Source organism: Habropoda laboriosa, unplaced genomic scaffold, assembly GCF_001263275.1.
Source record: "Habropoda laboriosa isolate 0110345459 unplaced genomic scaffold, ASM126327v1 scaffold172, whole genome shotgun sequence".
NCBI classification, from domain to species: Eukaryota; Metazoa; Arthropoda; class Insecta; order Hymenoptera; family Apidae; genus Habropoda; species Habropoda laboriosa.
The window spans coordinates 499,735-520,312 of NW_017100331.1; the positions used below are offsets into that span (position 1 = coordinate 499,735).

The following is a 20,578-nucleotide window of genomic DNA, read 5'->3' on the forward strand; positions in this document are numbered from 1 at the left end:
CTGTATTGCAAAAGTTAAATTGATAAAAAGAATTTTATCGTTCCTTATAATATTTAAATAAATGTTTATTACATAACAAATGATTCTTCGATAATATTTAATAACGATATCCATATGATAATAACCATCTATTGTTATGATAATGACAATGCAGAATGCAATGCTAATGCAAAAACTTTATTCCAACTGCAGTAATAAAATGAAAATGATGTACATATCTTGTACATACCTTAAAATATGTACTTCTTATTAAAAAAGAATTAAGCCCATTTTCCTTACATATCGCCATTTCGTCATTTTATATTATATTTTTTCTCATAAATCGTAAAAGAATACGAATTTTCTTCTAGATAAAAATCTTCTTTTTCACTATGCTAAAGAGTTACAATTAATTCTACCATTTTTATACGAGCCACATATGACTTCTTATTCACGTAACACAGAAATGTCATGCAAAAATAAAGAAATACTTTTATCCTACATCAATCACGAACGAACTTACAAATTTAAATAATTGATATATTAGAAAAAAAAATGGGATTAAAAGAGAAAAATATGGCAAACCAGGTTCGACAAAACATTTTCTCCCATTTTTTCTTCCCTCTTAACCCCATTTTCGATCACCAATTAAATAAACCCTTAAATATTTTGCAACCTAAAAAAAGAAAGAAAACCGAATACCAAACGCCTCGTACGATCGAATCCTGTAACCACCATCGAAGAGTATCCACGGCAAGTGCACGAATCCACCCAGAGACCCCATTTTCCTCCGTCCGCAAGATTTTCGACGATTCTCGAGGAGCAACGAGCCGTGACGTCGAAGGCTCTGGCTCCCAGGAGCACCAATTACGATTACCGAACGGCCGTCACTCGGCATTATCGGATAGTTAACTCGGTAAATGGGGGAACGAATTTTCCCCCTTTTCTTTCTCTTCCTCCCTTTCGTTCGTTCTTTCAAGATGACGATGATGATTTGAGAGCTAGCCTCAGGACAGCAAGAAAAGGGTCGCGATAAGGCATGTTAGCCAGCGGAGCATGGAATTCCACCAGGCAGATAGAGCATCTCGGCGGCCTATATTCGCGGCTTATTTTAGAACCACACCGAGCCAGCCTCGGCCATGCACGCGCACGCGTTTAACGGTGCACTAGGGAACGCGTGCACCGATTACAATTTGCTAGATATCGGCTGGTGCGCGCGCCATAAGCGGACCGTGTGAACGTCAACACCACGCGCAACTTTCTCGCCTGCACGAGCACCAACCAGAAAATCAACGGATCATGAAGCATCACTGATTTCTGAATATGAAATAGAGATTAAGCATTATACTGTGGTTCTAGACGTAGTAGCTGTTGCTTAACTGCAATGTATATTGTACATTTTCGAAATTAACATTTTAAAAGCCTCGGACGATAATAGCTATTGAGTACTATTTTCAATGCTTCGTTATTATGTACAGAAATAATGAAATTTTTTTGAATTGGAAGGAGACTGAACTACTATTTATCGAAAAATAAGTGGATAAACGTATTTTTGTTTAACCCTTTCGTGACCAGTGGAACGCAAGAAATGAGAAATAAAATAATTCAGTTATGAAAAGGTTAAGTTGTCAGTTTGAACAGAAGTAGTACGCAGACATGTTCACCTGGTTGAGAGTAGGGCACGTGTATCCAATATACAGGGTGGACCGCGTAAAATAGGCCATTTAATTATCTTCTCTAGCTATGGTGGCACTAGAGAATTTTTAGACGTAATGTAAGTAATTAGTAAGGGTGAATAAGATGGAGGGAAAATGTTTTTATAAATGCTATATTTTCTTTTACAAATTTTCTTTCAGTTTTTGTCGTTTCTTCCATCGAAAACATTTTGCTTCCTTTGCACACTTTGAATCCTGGCCTGTTTTACGTAGCCCACCCTGTATACTATAGATTTTTAAAACCTTTTTTTTGAACGCCTCAAATGGTAATATCTATTGTGTATTATTTTTAACGGTTCATTGTAACTTTTGTGTTTAGAAATTCCTTCTTCAGTGGTATATACGTTTTGCTATATTTATAAATTTTGAAAAGTTTTAGAACTAAGAAACAACTCAACTAAACAGATTTGATGTCACAAAATTGATAAGAAAACTATAACATGATTCATACTTCCTTTATAATTGCATATAACATATATTTCTACAATATGAAAAATGACACAGTTTCAAAATTTCAATGTAAAAAATTAAATAGCCTAAGATTGAAGTGACTTTATAGTATTGTAAGATCTTCAACGTTTTTTACAAGAACGAAATATTTAAGACAAAATATATTAAAAACCAAATATTTTTCGTATTTTCATTGAACGATACCCAAATACAATCTTTTATTTTTAAACAATAAATATTGAATTCTACAAGTTAAAAGAAGTTCTATCCAGTACACTTGTTTTCTTATCCACTAAAGATTATGATATTGACAATGTGTTAATTACGAATTTTTAAATATAACTCCGCATTTGTAGGTATAAATCATGTTACAAATTTTACAAGCGCATTTTCAGTTTTAAAATGAATGAAAAAGTCTGGAAAGGGCGGGTCGTAAAACCATTTGCTTTCGAGATACAAACCACTTTCAGTTTGAAGCATTATTTCACAGCAAATATTCCAAGTAGCCACCACTGACAACCACACATGTGCCGACATTTCGTGTCATTGTTTCACACACTAAAACACATTTGGCTGTGCTTTCTTACAATTTTATAAGCGTTTCGAACACGGTGTTATAATCTTTCAAAAACTCGGTAATATTTTACCTACATTTTACGGATATAATCGTAAATCTACGTAACGAGCAGCATATTATATTCCCCTCACAAAACATGTAGGTACATAGCCATTCACAAACGTGTAGAATTTAGATTTTATTTTTCTAGACCAACTCATTGTGTGAATTGTATTTCTGCTTATGTTATTCCTGCAAATTTAGTTTATTTCTTACTATAATCGTTGATGTTTCTTATTGTTAGTACTATATTACAAACAAACTTGTTGCACGTACGTATAATCTTTGAGAATTGTTACCAAAGTGCTTTACGTAGTATAGTAGATGGAAGAAATACAGCGAGGTCGTAAATTCGCTCAAGCGTCAAAGTTTACACGTTCAAGAATATCGACAAGTGAATCGACAGAAACTAGAGAAGATAAGGGCTCGAAATCTCAGTAAGGGCTGCATGAAGTATACCTTAGATTTGATTCAGTCCTAATCTAAAAACGAAAACTGCCACATCGACCCAAGGTGTTACTGCATCATTAGTTTTAAGATAAGTCACTGGTGCGTCTTTTGGCTTTTTTCACTTGAGTACTGATAACACAGATATGCATCATTGAGATTTTCACTCATTTTCATCTGTCTCAAAATAAATTTACAAAACGCTATAAATGGTTCAATTTTTCTTCAAAAATGCCATAACAGATGTTTCACGAATTAAATAAAATTTCTTTGAAAAATATTAATCAGTTATAGCAGTTTTTCCCAATGTAACACAATTGAAAGAAATAGATGCAAAATCACCTCGTACCCATGTCAAGTGCATATTTCTTCCACCGACTATACCTTCCTGAAATTCTACGTTCGTCACCTTAATTGTGCATTATCGCACCTCGCGAGAATTGAATATCGCGAGCAGCAGATAAGTTCGAATTGAGATCTCGAATCATCGTCAATATTTATCCGCTACAGCTTTCGTTTATTTATTTATTTTTTTTCTTTTTTTAAGAATTTCCTCCACGCGAATTGCGAATGCTACTTAGAGCTCGAAAAGCGTTGTCGACAAAGTATATACGAATCGTGACACGCGGGTAGCAATCACGCGCGGAATGCCATATGACTTATCGTCGCGCAAGTTGTGACCGTGCAAGAACATACGCGTGTGTGCACTGCATTCGATAAAAATTCATTGACGTCGTGCGAGCGAATAAAGAGCGATTATTGTTTCGAACGTAGTTGCAATCGGGACATTGGTTCAGTGTTATACTATCCTCTTCGCGTGTGCTGATCGATATAGCGTAGGAAAAAAAAGAAGACGTGAGAAATTCACAAGCCGAAAATTCACGAGCAACCGCCGGAGAAAAATGTACATCGAGTTGGGCAGACAGCCACGTGTTTCTGTCGCGTAACCACGCATACTTTACACCGGGATTAGAAATTCTAATCGAGGTGTACGACGGTCGCGCACGTCTGGCAAATACGGACTCACCATTGGCCGGTGAACTCACTCGCAATAAATGAATTTCCCGTGGTCTCCTCGTAATTGCAACGACGATCTATAAATCGCGTGTTCAACACTGTCTTTTCCATTTCTTCGAACCGAATCACTGAAGAATTCACCGATCTGTCTGTCAAGATCTGCGTGAAATCTGAATTAAATTTGGATAATGGAAAATCTTCTAGGGGAAAGATCGTGAAAGAATTGTTTTACATTTCGAAATTAATTGAAAAGTTCAATTAAGTTTGCGTTAAATTCGAATTATATGTAAATTAGGTATTTTTTCTTTTTTTTTAATGTTCTCCTGAGGATAATTTTCAGGGAAAATCGAAGATTGTCATTTGAAATCGATGTGATCTGAGTTTAAATCTTAGTAATATTCAAATTAGTAAAATCTTAAACAATAGTGTAACACTGATCTTAATCATAACTCGGATTGTACAAAAATATCCATGTTGATTGCAGTATTTTTCAAATTGTACGCGAGTTTCAATCGTTAATGTCATCAACGCATCGAACGAAAGTTAAATAAGTGAATCTTAATTATTTCTGAATTTTTATTTATTTTTAAACAGCAGTACACCTCTCCGTGATTCGAAGCGAAGAGAAGGATTCAATTGTATTATATTATAATCAACGCTCTTTTACCCCGTTTGTTCGAATTTGTTGATAATTCAAAATCTCTTCAAGGTTTCGACGCGCACGATCGATGAGTTTTATCTTTTACGTTTTATCTTATGAAACATAATCACGGTCATGATGGAGCAGATACAAAGGAAAGAAAAACGCCTCGAAAACTCCTATAATTCGTTTTTCAGTACCTTCCGTGTTAAATAGACCGTGGTAGTTCAGCGTCGCGCACCACGGACGACCACTACTTTTTCACGTTACCTTACAGATTTTATTTCAGAAGTTTCCCTCCATCGTGTCGCGACGCTAATTTACCCAACAACGCGAAAACGATACTCAGATGTTCACCCTTTTAACTGACACGATCAAGCTTTTTATAATAATTCTGCAAACGCTGCTGCGATATAACACGTGTTAATATTAACCTACTATATTTTCTACATGTTTCATGTCAACAGGAGACACAAATTCTTTTGCATATTCGATGAAATTATACTGTGAAATTAATATATTTTCCCTGACATCAATGTTTGCATTGAAAAATGGAAATTGACAAATCTGTGATATGCTGAAACAAATTCGGGCTCGTTTGAAATCAACGTTGACTTCTGAATCGAATATACAGATAATATTAAAAAATTATTTCTTTCTTAAAAATGAATGGAAGTTAGAACGAAGTGAGATTGAAAAATAAGGAAACAAACAAGTATTAGTCTTAATTTTTTAAATATCTTGTCTCCTATTTGTCGATCGCAGGAGGACATCCGGTAGATATCGTGCGTGGCGGCTTGGCCTACGCACTCTGCACACCGTAACACGGTGTAGCGCGGCTCTTCATCAGCCAAGGCGAACCTTGTAGCTGTGTGTGTAAATTTTCGCGTGCGTAAAGCTGCGTACACACTAAATGTGTTTTCATCGGCACGTGAGTTCAATCGTTGCTGGCAAATATTTTTTAAATAAAAATGCAGCTTATTTAAAAAAATTTGAAACCGGTACAAAGAGAATTTGTTTGATTAGAAACTGTTACATTTTGGAATTATTATTTGGAATTACTAATATTTCGCGTTAATCAGTTCAATTTAACCCTTTCGTTAGCGTTGGCGCCTATATGCGAAACGGGAGTAAATTTGAATATTGCTGTTCGAAGCTTTTAGCGCAGTTCCACCTTAACTTAATCCCTAATTTTATCCCTTGCGCATTTCTATCTTAATTTAACGAAAAGATTTTTCAACGACACGGTTAGAGTAAAAGATTTTTCGTCTGTCGTTGAACATCTACCGTCTGTCACGCGTGTTACGCGCTAAAATCTGCCACAGTGCAAGAAAACTTAATTTCTCAACCCTCCGTAGCCAAAGAGGGTAGTTTATGTTCAAGTCTAATTTTTTTACTGTTTCAAGCTATCAAAAAATCTGAAAAAATTCCAAAGTACTCATCAAAGTCTATACTACTTTGAACAATTGTTCGTTAAGTCAAATATTTGAAAATTTTTTCAATAAAAATAAAAATTCATCTCGAAGAAATACGAGAGTGAAATTTCACTTGGGTTGTTAAAGACCCAGATTGCCTACGGAGGGTTAAAGCTATTACTTGCTTTTATTACAAATTCAGAATTCAATTTTACTTACAATTTATTACTACTCTCATTTTGTTAACCAGAATAATTGCTTCTGTTAAAAGTAAATATTCAAGATGTTCAATTTTCCACAATGTACGAGATTTATAGAATGGTTACACACGATATTGATTAATGAAATATCTGACAAAGGACAGACTGAAACATGTACATACATATGTAGTTATTACATTGTAAGATAAGACCAAGACCATGAGTTCATATGAAGTGTTTGTGTTGCTTTCTGTCCGAAGTTCACTGAAGAAATAGAACTTGCATTGCAATAATAACTTATCTTTCGAAATGTATAACAGATTATTCTTCTAACTATCATCCCATGTATCTAAATCACTTCTAAAACTTGATACTTTATGTTCATTTCGCGTTCATGGTTTAATTCAGCACACTTGTATAAGTTTAAGCTAATATTAATATATTAACCTATATAGACAGCACGTGACGTCTTAGAGTTGTCCATTTTTGGTTTGAAAGTCTTAGAACCTTCATCTGGACGTCTTCAAGACGTACGAATTAGTGTAGTTTAAACAACGTATAAAACTTACGTCTTTGAGACGTTTTTAAAGCCATTACATAGTACTTCGCAGCGCCATGTTTCAAAAACATCTTGATTTGTAACACCGAACATTATTCAGACGTCTTTTGGACATCTTTAGGCTTTTACTGGACGTCTTAAGGAGTATACTGGTCTAGCGCAGGAGTTTCATTGTCATCTTCCAGAATTTTTTATGGGTAATCAAAGTAAAGGTAGTATACGAAATTTTTTCTAATAACTTAATCGTCCTTTTAACAATATATATATATCTTTTAGCATGAAACAATAAGTGTAAGATGTTTCTATGAAGACATGAAAATTGCGCACACGTCCAATTGATTGCCAAGATTCCATCCTTCGTAGGATTTTATATATTTTCAAGACTACAAACATTCGAGAAATGCAAAAATCGATGTTTTGACACTCCTAGACCAGAATACCCCCTTAACCCTTTGAGGACTATGAACTCAATCAATAACTCGCACATTGTTAAGCAATAAAAATAGTTGCCTTTGCCATAAACGCATGTATCTGTATTTAAGAAAAACACAATTTTGAAATGATTTAGTGTAAGAGAAAAATGATTGAAATAGTGACCTAAACAATTGTATGTTCATATGACGTTCACAAAACGTCTCTGCGCTATCAGAAAATCATATTACTATTATTATACATATATACACTATTCTCGATAAATTAATTACCGAGTTAACAGACACCACAAGAAATATAAATATGCAATTGAAATCCAAATTACAGCTTTGAACTACACTTACACCTATTCATTTTGTATGAAATTTTTCACTGAAATTTACAAAATCTTAATCTTTTCAATTATCTCAAGTTATATGTAAGCCTGTGATTTTTTCAACCCGATCGTCAGATTTAGAGATATCTTGTAACCTGTTCTCAAATAGCTCAGCCAGTGTACTTACTTGTTAGTGTACGTACGGCTTAAGGTGCAAATACTAAGAAATACCGTTATGATGTGTAGTCGTACTATCAGTATTCTCCGCGAAGTCGATCGAACGACAGAAGCGGCCGCAATGATAAGCTCAACGATAAATCATTCGATGATTCAATTGTTTGTTTGTCTATTAGAATCGACCCACGTAAACAATCATGTTGACATATATTTTACTTGTTGTATCGAATTTTGAAGATGTACTTAAAAGTAATAGTTCACTGATTCCTTAGTACAACACAGTGATACGTACAGTGTTTCAGAATTATAAATACAGGTACAAAGGAGAACTAATAAAATTGATAATAAAAAGATACAAATTATTCCTCCAATATTCATTGTTTCGAAATATCTTTTAAACAATTTGCAAGGTTGGAAAGTTGCACCAAACTGACCAGATCTTCTGAAAGCAAATTCAGTATATCTTTGTTAAATTAAAAGGAAATAAAAATGTTTCATTAACTGTAACGAAATAAAATAACATTTTAATTTAATTATTGCATCTAACGAATTGGAAAATATCAACAAATCAAGCTTTCTACATTTTTATTATTATATTGTAACTTATAGCCACTGCAATCGTATCGAATAATTTCTGAAAAATCTCTTTCATTAAGAATACGATTAAACGCATACCATTTCATTTACATGTATCTGACATATGATTCGACGTAACATTTAATTTTCACCTGCAATCGCATGCTTGCCTATACATTTACGTATCCGTATATGGGAATACGTTCAATTACGATCTTTTATGCGTTTGTTGAATTTTCAAACCTCGTGCAAAAGGTTAGAAATGCGGCTCTATTAAAGTGAATACAACACACTCGCGCATAGTTCACGCACATTCGTGCAAATATGTCGATGTAACGTTTCGCTTGCAAAAAAATATTTACTCTTGCAATGCACAATTGCTTAACTGCGATTGGGAATGTATCGATAGAATATAAATAAGTTTACATAGTATTAGTTGGAAATGTTCAATTCCAAGGTCGTACTACTTTTGAGCACAGTGCTTCTAGAGAATTTCGTAAGATTTAGTTAGATGATTATGAGAACAAATTGAATTGGTCAGTAGAGTTCATGGAAAAGAATTCAAATATTTTAACAGATACTTTGTATTCCAAAATTTCAGCAGCTTCGAGAAATATCCCTATTAAATAATTATAGTAGTTCCTATTATTTATGACCGCTTTAAATGTAAACCTGTATTTATAATTCTGAAACACTGTATATATTACCGTGTTACACCAAGAAATCAATAAACTATTACAAACGCATCTTCAAAATTATGCATCACAAGTAAAATATATGTCAACATAATTGTTTATGTGGGTCGATTATAAAAGTTGCATATATTGACAAAATTTTTGTTATATTATGATACAAATTTCTTTATCAAAAATATACGAAAATTTAAATTTGTTGTACCTACTCACTATCTTGGTCTGCAATTGAAAAAACACTTAGGTAAATGCAATTTTCAATCACATCAAAATAAAAAGCCTCATATTTGAAGCATACAAAATGAACAGTAGAATTGTTTCGTGTTTCCTCTTTTTAATTATACAGTGTAGTAGAATTATTCAGTGTAAAAGTCCAATTCGAGTAGACACGAGATACATGCTGATATGCAATACTCGTGTTACTATTGTCGAACGAAGTACTTTACGTATGTAGCGTATAAAACTTCTAAATTCCACTGTCCTCGTTTAACATTTTCACATTCGGACGCAGTGATAAGTGACATAATTACTGCTTAACCACGCGAGAAATTGGTTCTTGTTGTCCAAGTTACATCTTTAATTATCTACCATACTGCAACTACCTACCTACGCTTAAGAGTTGTTCTTGAAAATATCAATTATCAAGCCGAAAAAAGTACACGTCCCCTTGATAAGATATTAGGTTTAAATATGTCAATATGAAATTGGAAAATAATTCTAGTCGAAGAGAAGGAATATCATTTCTGCTACTACTTTGCAACCGAGAGAACTCATTTCACAATTTTCCTAGATTACGTTTACCCGTGATTTTTCCGTACATCGATAAAAATTCCGAATTTTATCGCATGTTAATAACCAGTTCGTATTCTCGAAATTCTATTCCGGAATTCAACAAGTAATAACTATAGCCTGTCCAGTTTTTCTAATATTGATACAGCCTCCAGAGACTTGTAGAAATACCGAGTCCCACGAACTGGAAACCTTTTCCTCCGTCACCTTTCGGCCTCAACATTCAAGCACACCTACACGAGGCGAAAATACACGTTTCTACGCTTGGATTAAGTATTTTTTTTTCACTAGCATAGGAGATAATATGTAGACTGCGGATGTTTATGCAAATGCATAGTTTTATTCGAAAATAGGTGAAGAAATGGGACCTGGACAGAAATTGTCATTAATATTATTATATGTATATGACTGGCAAAAAGTTGAAAATTCAATCCCTCGGAGTCTAAAGTTTAGACAGATTCTAAATAGCTGATAGTCTATGAAAGATTGTCATGCATGATTCATTTGTCGGTATTGAGTAAGAGTAGGTGTAAACGATTAAACTATTAACCCTTTAATGCTCATGCCCGTGTCTTACACGTGCACAAGTGATCCTCCAAAAAGTGCAATTTTGTTGAATTATTTTCTTTCACTTTCCATATTGCGCTATCCTTTCTATTTTATGGCAAAAATGTAAGTTACAGTATTATAAATATATGGCAAACTTATTTCTACACGCCTAGGAAATAATTTAAAGAAAAAATGAAATTGATCGTTTTTAGTATATCGAGTTGACAAAAATGTGAGCGTTAAAGGGTTAATGATCGTGTACTTATTTTTATAATGTGACAGAAACTTTCAATTTTGTTTTCTTAGTTCTTAAATGAATTCTTGGAGATTTTCTAACATTTTTAGTATTTATATAAATCTGAAAATGTAAATATTGAAGGAATAATTAAAAATTAAATACTACAATACACATTACTATTCAGATTATTTAGAAAACCTTATAAATGTAATACTATAGGCACAATTATGGACAAACAAATTGTACGGAAGATGGTTGGCTTTATTTAATTAGTGAAAATATTAGTAATTTAATCCTAAATCTCATCAAAAATAATTCTCATAGTCATTTCATATTTACTAGACTATAAGGAATATATGTAAAACGGTGATAGCATTTAAGATTTACTATTTGCTTAGAAGAACAATTACACTATTTCCTCAAACAACCAATAGACTATCTTAAAAATGCAAATACTTGCAGGAGGAAATTTATTCGACAAATTTGCTTAGATTTATGAAAAATAACGGACATTCTTCGATTTACTGTTTAAACAATCAAACTATAAATATTTAATTCTAATATTACAAAAATGAAATGCTTTTTTAATGGAATCAACGTTTGAAGTAAATTTTAACTAAATTGATTCCTAACGACACTTATAATACGAATCATATAAACTTTTATTTGATAACTTTATTACTGTAATCGTTAAAACTAAGATGAATTTAATACAAGTTTTTTTAAGCCTCTTTAAATTCTCTAATTACTTCGACTGTAATAAATTAATCAATCTTTTCTTCAAAAATGATGAGACCGACAACTCAAATGTGATCTAAATCCCAACCAAACATATACGTTTACTATCAAACACATGCGTTCCACTAATTCTATCAAATTAAAAGAATCAAAATTAATCACCTATTCTTTACGTTATTGTACCGTAGATTTGCTAAATAGAAGAGTGATATAAGCAACAAAAATAAATCTTTCACGAAATAGGTTTGAAATTTTTTCTGGTAAAAAGTTATTAATTATTCAACAATTTAGCAATGAAAAAATTGTTTATCTTTTGAGCTTCGAGGGATTCTAATAAAATAATGTCTATATGTATTGCTTACTACTAAAAAAAGAGCTGAATCAACCCTATTTTGAATTGACATTGTTCTCGTTAAATAGTATAATTTGTATTTGAATTTTAGCGATGTTCTTTCAAATAATAATATGTAGCTCACTTTTAGAGTCAAAATTGTACTGTTGAATATAAGAAGGGTTTCAAGATGCTTAAGCCATTTTTGAATAAAATGCTTAATTAGATTTTACATTCTTTTCTACACATTCCCTTCATCGAACTTCATTATTTTTTCAAAATTGACGGAGTCACAGCAAATTTTGTAAATCAATGTTGGCCAACTGACTTTTATTCTTCTAAAAATATATTCAAGTAAAACATAAATCAATCTGGATGAAGTACGATTTTCATATATGTATAAAGTATTCAATTGTTTTCCTCCTGACTTTCCACTAAATGTAATAAAGTTAACCGATTTCTTAGTTTTGTGATTGCGAACGGATTTATCACAGTAAATCAAAAGAATAGAATCTTCTGAAGGGAGACTAGAATTTTTTTACCGTTTTTTCATTACTATATTGTTTTAATATTAAATATTTCCTCCAAATATCATGTAAATATTAAACGAAAAATACAAAATAATGTTAAAAAACGTACTATTTTCTGCATATAACTATTTTAGCAATAAGGACCTCAAAGGGCTATAATTAAAATTCATTTCATTCATCAACATATTACACAGTTCGAATTGGGTTAACGAAACTATAAAGAAGAAATATCGAATTGTTTAACATCATAGGCGATCTTGCAGCAACATCATTACATATAATAAATATGTAACTTTTAACTAGAAACCTTTTTCTCGAAACTGACTTTTGTCACTGATGCCTTTCTCGCATCCAACAATTAACAATTCTTGAGACGTGTCACTCTTCCAGCACCGCCGACGTGTACAACATCTCAACTTTATTTACAAATGACAACTGGAGTATGTCCACTTAATTCATCGATTAGATATCGATAAAGTAGTTGGTCCAGCACAACACCTTAAATCACCACTTGCACGTCAATGAAGGTCCGTTAACGTGCCACCACTCCTGCGCGCGCGTTTGTCCCTCACAGTGGGGCTCTCTCGGCTCTCTCGATTCGAAAAGTAGGCCAATGTGTGCCGGGTAGCGGCAAGAGGCACGAAACGTAGTCGACGATATTTCGTGTCACCCTTCTTACACGCATCTCGGCGCCACGTCACTCCTATATATTCGGTCACCACTCGTAGCCGCACGAAAACGAGAACTTTCCCGGCAACTATCGGCCTGCACGACTCGCATCGTCGACGATGACATACTTTATCTTCGACGGGGGTTGAACGGTAGAGGATCGCGGCACGAATTTATTGCACCCGTCTCGACGATTTCACAAAGGACGAATTAATTGATTTCCGCTTCTTTATAGTGTGTCACGTCGTCTCGTTGCCGGAAGCTCATCTCTTTATCCACACTTAAATGCAATTTTAACATTGTTCCTTCGTCGAGTATTACTAATCGTTTGTTGTTTCACGTGGTTTGATAGAAGATTTCAACAGAACGCATTGGGAAATTAAACAGTGTGACGTTCGAAAAAGAAACAATATGACAAACGCACCGCAAAAAAACTATTTAATACTTTGCACTGGAAATACTTTCCAAGGTATAGACAATCTTTAACATTGTACTCGAAGTGTGCCTCTTAGGCGCATAAAAATAAAAAACATAAAAAAATATGATCTTTCGAATCTTATTTATAATTTTCGCTTTCTAATAAATAATTTGTTATATTTGCGAAACAAGCCAAAAAATGTCCGAGTTGCTGAAAAATTTACCCGAGAAAAAGATTGAGTCGATAAATTACTGAAATTCATAATTAAATGTAAAGTGTTATTAGATCATTTTGGAGATGAACCTTGCAAATATCACTTCAGTCCAGTTTTTAATTTCAGATTTGAATTTAACTATAAAATGATTATTCACTTCTTCACTCAAAAAGAGAAAATTTGCACATTTACAAAGATTAACCTGACTTTGAAAGTTCTCTCACTAAAAATTAGGCTTTCAGATTGCAATAACTGTAGTTCATGAGAAGTGAGAGCAACACTGATAACAAGATCTAACGATATGAACCAAACTAACTGACTTGCAGTTTACACAGTTTACGCTTTTTGTCCTGTTCTAATCACACGTCACTAAATAATACTACATTACTAATTAAATTAAATTTTAATACTAAATTAGTAGAAATGATTTATATATAAAATATGTAATTAAATCGTTAGATACGTTCATACTTCGGTGCTCATTTTACAATGTAATTTACAAGCGAATGTGAAAAAATGTGACAAGCGAAGATGACAGAATGTTCTAAACCTTAAATGCTGACAATATAAGAGAAATATTAATTCGATTGTTTTTCACTATATATTACCACCAGAGATTTTGCTTAAGTGTACCTACTGTATGAAAAATTATAAAACATCAGCAACATTAAAACATTCTCAAGTACTACACAAACTTCTTCGATCACATAGAAAACTTGACAAATATGCTATATCTTACACGGATTAAATCACCAGATATTTTAAACATTCGTATCGCGATACATAATCGTTGGCTATTTTAAACACACAAAGTCCAATCAACCACGAAGCAGTAAAAACAAACTAACAGAAACTGGCGAAAATTTGATCTAACTGTGTTTAATCACGACGAAATTAATACTTCCCTGAACATCAAGAAATCTGTCAAACAAAAATGATAGATTAACCTAATGCGATTGAATTGCATTAGTTAAATATGGCTTGAAAAGCGACGATATTAAATGGACAAGATTCTAGCCAGTTTCCTTTTTAGAAATTGCACGAATTCGTGCCAATCTTATTTCAGAAACACGACGCAGCCAGAGAATGCGAGCAAACGAAAGGGTGTCTATTTTGCTTTCCAGTTTTTCCTTCTCACTGTGATCAATTTGACAAAAGTGCGGTAAAGATACCATACGTCAAATCGAGCAAGTCTTGCACGTTTGTTTATGATCTTATTATCATAAGAATGTCGGAAAATAAAGTTTCTTTCTGTAGCGACGAATCAACGTTGACCGAGCAATTGATTTCTATTGAAAAGCACGGTTTAAATTGCCGCTTGTTTCGGGGTAATGGATTTAACGGGGCTCGTTGCGACAACAATAATATTGAAAAGAGACAGAGTCTCGCACTCCACGTCAAGTACACCGATATTCGACCGTGGCTAATAATATTATTCGCTACTGATTATTACAATTATAACCGTGCTCGGTTTATTTTCGCAATAAGCTATTCATGTAACTCGGTCGGTGTCCCCAACGTATACGCCGACGCGTACAATACAAATTCTCACCGCCTAAGTATAGCGGGCGCCGTAGTAAATATAGTTAGGCGCTACGCTAGCTGATTAATGTTACCCCACGATCTGTTAAATAGTAGCGGTCGTAAACAGCACGACTAATGAAAGTTTAACGGCCTTCTTTCGCATAACGAATAAGCGGATACAGCGACGAAATTATCTAACTACTGCTCTATTCGTGTTTCTCGACCGATCGAATTGACGCTTCTGGAATTATTCAACTGAATGAACAGATGGAAAATATGTACGATTAACCCTTTGCTGTATAATAACGAGTCAGACTCGTGGCACAGATTTTGATCAAGATCTGAGAGAAACAGTTACATTTTTCGGTTTAATTTGTAGCACTGAAGATTGCCAAATTTGATTAATCTATAATACACCAGTTTTTCTTATTTAATATAGTACTAAAACAGTAAATGGCCGACGGTTAGATGTATAGTCAGGAAAAGAAAGCATACGTCCAGGGCTTAACGTTACACACTGTACAGCCCAAAATAAATATTCTTATTTGAATATACAGGGTTTCGTATAACTTGTGGTGCAAGCGAGAAGGTGGTGATTTTATGTGAAAAATTAATTCGAAAATATATACAGGGTGTTCTGTTTAAATGGAAACAGTGGAATATCCCATGGGGGACTGAAGTTATAAAAAAAATGTTCTGATAAAAGTTGTTCGGTATATAGGAGGATATTAGTTGGTTTAAATAATTTTTCTGTAGGTGTAACAGTGGGGGATATATCGAAGTCAAGTTAATATTTTTAAATGGAATTTCTATTCTTAACATTATAGCGTTTGTTGAGACGAATTCAAGGAAGTGCCACATTAAGAGGTCTTCCTACTGTGACGACTGAAAGAAACTTAATTTTTGGGAAATTTAAAACAAAGCAAGTGCTACACGTATCCTTTTGAAAATTTGTGTGTTTATTCTATCATCTTTTAAGAACACAAAAATATTTTTTATAAGTGATAATATCCATTTGTTGTAAAATAAGACCACCCTTATATCCTTCCCGATGGCTGACATGATATCAGACGTTGTACTTATCCAAAATACAAAATGCAAATATATTCTTAATCTGTAGACGTGTGACTATAGTCTGAGCTAGAATAATAAAAAAATATTGAGAAATAAAGAAATGGCGAGGTTTCAAAGAAATTGCTTTCGATTTTAGCAAAAAGAATAATGGTTTTTTTTTACCACAAAGACTGAATTTTGAAAATATTTGCACAATTCTAGTTCAGACGACAAAGCAACATCTACTGAATATACCTGACAAATTTCGAGTGAATCGAACTTCTGGTATTTTGGTAATCACGTTCAGCCAATTGCAAAAATGATGTTTCGAGAAAAACGCGTTTAAAGTTTTAACTACAGTTTAAGACTATATAAAACCGCTTCCTTTGAAGGCATACATCTCCACTAATTTTCAGAATTAAACTTTAAAACTTCGTGGACATATTTTCGAAATGTTAAATTACAAGGAAACGCAAAAAAGAAAATCAATTTTTTCAACCCGTCGCAGTAGGAAGACCCCTTAAGTTATTTCGTTTTCTAGAAAGTAGTAAAATCGTGAAGAATTTGTATCAGTAACACAGTCAATTAGGGTTTAACTGACACATGTTGACCTGCCCCTCCGATTCTTCACTACTCCACAAAGATACTACACAACATTTATCTCCCAAATTTCCGACGTGACACACAATACCTGAAACTTTGTGGTAAAATAAGTTCTATCAAGTTCTATGTAAAACAAGAACACACACAAATCACTGAAATACCAAAGGGCTAATTGCGAATCAATCGAATCCCTACAAACCCGCGTGGAATTGAAATTTTCCACTGGGAAAGGTTAATTATGCTCGTAATTCAACAGCATGTGCACGCGTCAATGATGAAACACCGAGTCCTTCGACGAGTATCATGGTCGTCGCGGTGGATAGAGCTACAAATCGAAAGCCGACGCGACGTCATATTAATCGTGCGATAGAAGTCGTTTGAATCAGAAGAAGGGTGACGCTGATATATATATATATAGAGAGAGAGAGGGAGAAAAGGCGAGAACGAGTACGGAAAAGAAGGGGAGAGCTTCTTCTCGGCGAAGAATTTTTCCAAAGTTTGTCTAACTCGGATAATGAGAATAAACGCATAATGATTAAGCACGGCCAGCAGTGACAATTGCTAGACGCTCGATCTTGAATAATTCATTGAAAACGCACGCTCGATTAGGCAACCCCGTAAGCTCAGTCGTCCTTTGAATCTCGATCCTTTTCCTCCGATCTGAAGACGTCGCCAACGACGTTGCTTCGAGTAAATGATTGATCTCTTAATTTTTGAGAATTGTGATTTCTGAGACGAACGATAGAACCGATTGGATTAATTATTTACTACTAATAAAACGATTCACGAGTGTACTTTCTGATTAAGCAGCAAAGAAGAATTAATTGATATGTCGTTTAACGTAGCAACATCATGTTGTCTGTCAAAGCTACGCGTTAATGCCTACATAGTATTATTATTGCTCATTATAATTACTCATCACATTGTTTACCGCCAAAATGATAAAATGAGTAGTCCTTATTCAGTGTTCGAATTTTATAATCTTTTCTCATATCCCCGAATTCTTCGTTGGCCGTTTTGATATTTCGTTGGATAAGAAAAACTAAAAAATCAACTGAATAAGATGTGAGAAAACTGTCACAAGTGAAAAACATGATATCCTTGAGGAGAGCAAAAAAAATGTCTGTTTAGAAAATTATTCAGTTACTGCATTATGAAAGATACGTCAGCTAGGATTTACTCGTTTGAAATATTACAGTTCAACTTTTGACGTTTGTTTTGATGATAAATTTACGTATTAGAAGATATTCAAAGAAATAAAATGAAAATTGAAAATTGCTTTTCTCGCGGATGTGCGACATTACTACTTCGATAATAGACAGTGGCACGCATAAGAGCTATTCCATGTCAAATCGCACACTTTCTGCCACCATGTCACCGATTTGACATAGATTGATATGAGAGAAACTAACTTGTGTAAAATTTTGAACGGTTTGCAAGATGTTAAATGTTGAAGTGTTGGAAAATCGAATAAAATAGGCTGCCATACAACCCTTTCTCTCTCGATATTTCTGATTGGTTAAGAAATATGTATTAACTTGCTCCTGAGACCATTTTAAAGGCGAAAAAGTGCAAAAAGAGCGACGATATAACAGTCTATTTTTGACTCGATTTTTCATCACTTTAACATTTAATATTTTGCAAAGCGTTCATTGCAGGAGACCAAAATTGAACGAAAGTTACTTTCTCGTACCTACCAATAAATATGTCGAGTTTGAATAAAAATCTGTGCCATAGTTGCAGAATTTGTGCGATTTAATGTGCGTGTATAGAAACTATACGCAGGAAAAATTATTTTCAAATGAAAATTTGAAATGATACAAAAAGAAAGCTTATAGATACTATACAAACTGAAAAGATCGTCACAAAGCAATTTGTGTGTACAATTTCACAAAATTTTTGCTATTGGATATAATAGTTTCATTTCTATTTGTAATATAAAATTACTAAAATTACTGTAATTTTAAATTACTTCTGCCAGTACTATTTCAGTACACAATCTTTTCTGAATAATTTTAATGAATTCAATTTTTTATCCAAAAATGTCTTTAAAGACTGCAGTGAGAACTATTTCCAGCTTTTAAAATATTATATTTATAGCATTGGAATACACTGCCATTGATATTGTTTAATTCATAATATACAAATAACAATCACAACAATCTTCAGTTACAATTATAAATATAAATAGAAAAGTATTGTTACAATTTATCACAATATCACTGTTTTAAACCATTATTGTAATCAGATTAAATGTAAATTGTCGTTTTTTAATATCTTCATTAATGCAGTCTTAAAAACTCCAAGAAAAGTATACAACATAAAAATTCATCTATGATACACTCCAACCTTTCAACTTCAGTTGAGTCACATAAACATCCAGTTCTGATTGCTATCGTCGAAACAATTGCACCGTAAATTTTTTTTTTCGTTTTCCTTGTAAAACCAATTAAAAAGCTCCAATTTTCAATGCACAAAGAGATACGTTCAAAGATTGTACGAATAAAGAACAAATGCTGATATTTGTTATTGTCAGTTCGTTAGTGAACATTGAATGCTCAAAAAGGAGGACGAAAAGAAAAACAGAAATAATGAAGAATATGTGCGGAAATTGTGAAATTGGAAACGTGAAAGACAATTTATCGAAATGTGTAATACTATTTCAAAAACCCTACGTTTTCGGTAACGAGAATATCAAGAACATTGAGTAATTTCAGGAGAATATAAAAATTTATATAAACGGAATACTAAAAAACTAAATACTTGACACTGCTTTTAGTAATTACATTATATGTATTACCGTAATGAAATATTAGACATTAGGTAGAAAAAGCTGTAAAGTTGCGACCGATTATATTTTTAAACTTTTATCATATAATTAGCGTTTCTCTCAAAGTTCCAATAAATAATTCTACCGAGCATTTATTGACAATATATTGTTACAGAGTAATTGACCAAATGTTACTCTTTTCTAATAATGAACCGTTACTAAAATTGTCAAATTGCGACTAGTTTTAATTTAGTCAATATAATTATAGTAATTACTATTAATTTCATTCGTATTTATAAAATATTAATTCATTTGTCCTACTGATGAAAAATCGTTCGAGAAAATCGCGCGTCAAGATGAGCAATTTGATTAGAAAGGAATTACCGCGATCTTATCAAAACATCGATAAAACAAGAAAAAGCGAAAACGTTGTTCTGCTTACGAAGCTTTATCTTAGCGAATTTCTTTTTATAATTTATTCCTCTTTTTTCTCCTCTCCTTCTTCTCTCTTCTCCGTGACCTATATTCTCTTCTCACGTTCACTAATTCCTCCAATAAGCTATTCCGTCATACTTCCGCTTCCCCTTTACCCTCCTCAGCTTGTCTTCCCAACTCACATCCATTTCTCTTTTCACATCTATCAATTTTCACACTATTAACACTATTCAGTTTCATCCCCCTTTTCCCTGCCACCGTTTTATCCATCAAAGGCTCGACCTTTTCCTTCGTAAACTCCTACCCGACGCACAAGACCACGAATAAGAAGGTCTAATTGCTACACACAGAAAGAAGAAAGAAAAAGAAAAATAGGGAACTTGAAAAAAAAAAAGAAAGTGATCGCCACGTATCCCCTTTTACCCTGATCGCGGAAACGTTCGCGTTACATAAACGTACACACTTGTCAGGCGTTTATGCAATCCG

At 33.4% G+C, this 20,578-nt stretch overlaps 2 protein-coding genes across 2 annotated transcripts in view; both read right to left on the reverse strand.

The window, feature by feature from the left end:
* LOC108574436 overlaps positions 1 to 877 on the reverse strand; it is a 2,167-nt gene extending 1,290 nt beyond the window's left edge. The window contains exon 1 of the mRNA XM_017937027.1: positions 696 to 877. Within this exon, the coding sequence (XP_017792516.1) occupies positions 696 to 877 (182 nt within the window). The remainder of the gene's footprint in view (positions 1 to 695) is intronic.
* Positions 1 to 20,578, reverse strand: part of LOC108574448 (forkhead box protein O-like) — a 246,565-nt gene that overhangs the window by 39,763 nt on the left and 186,224 nt on the right. The window lies entirely within an intron of this gene.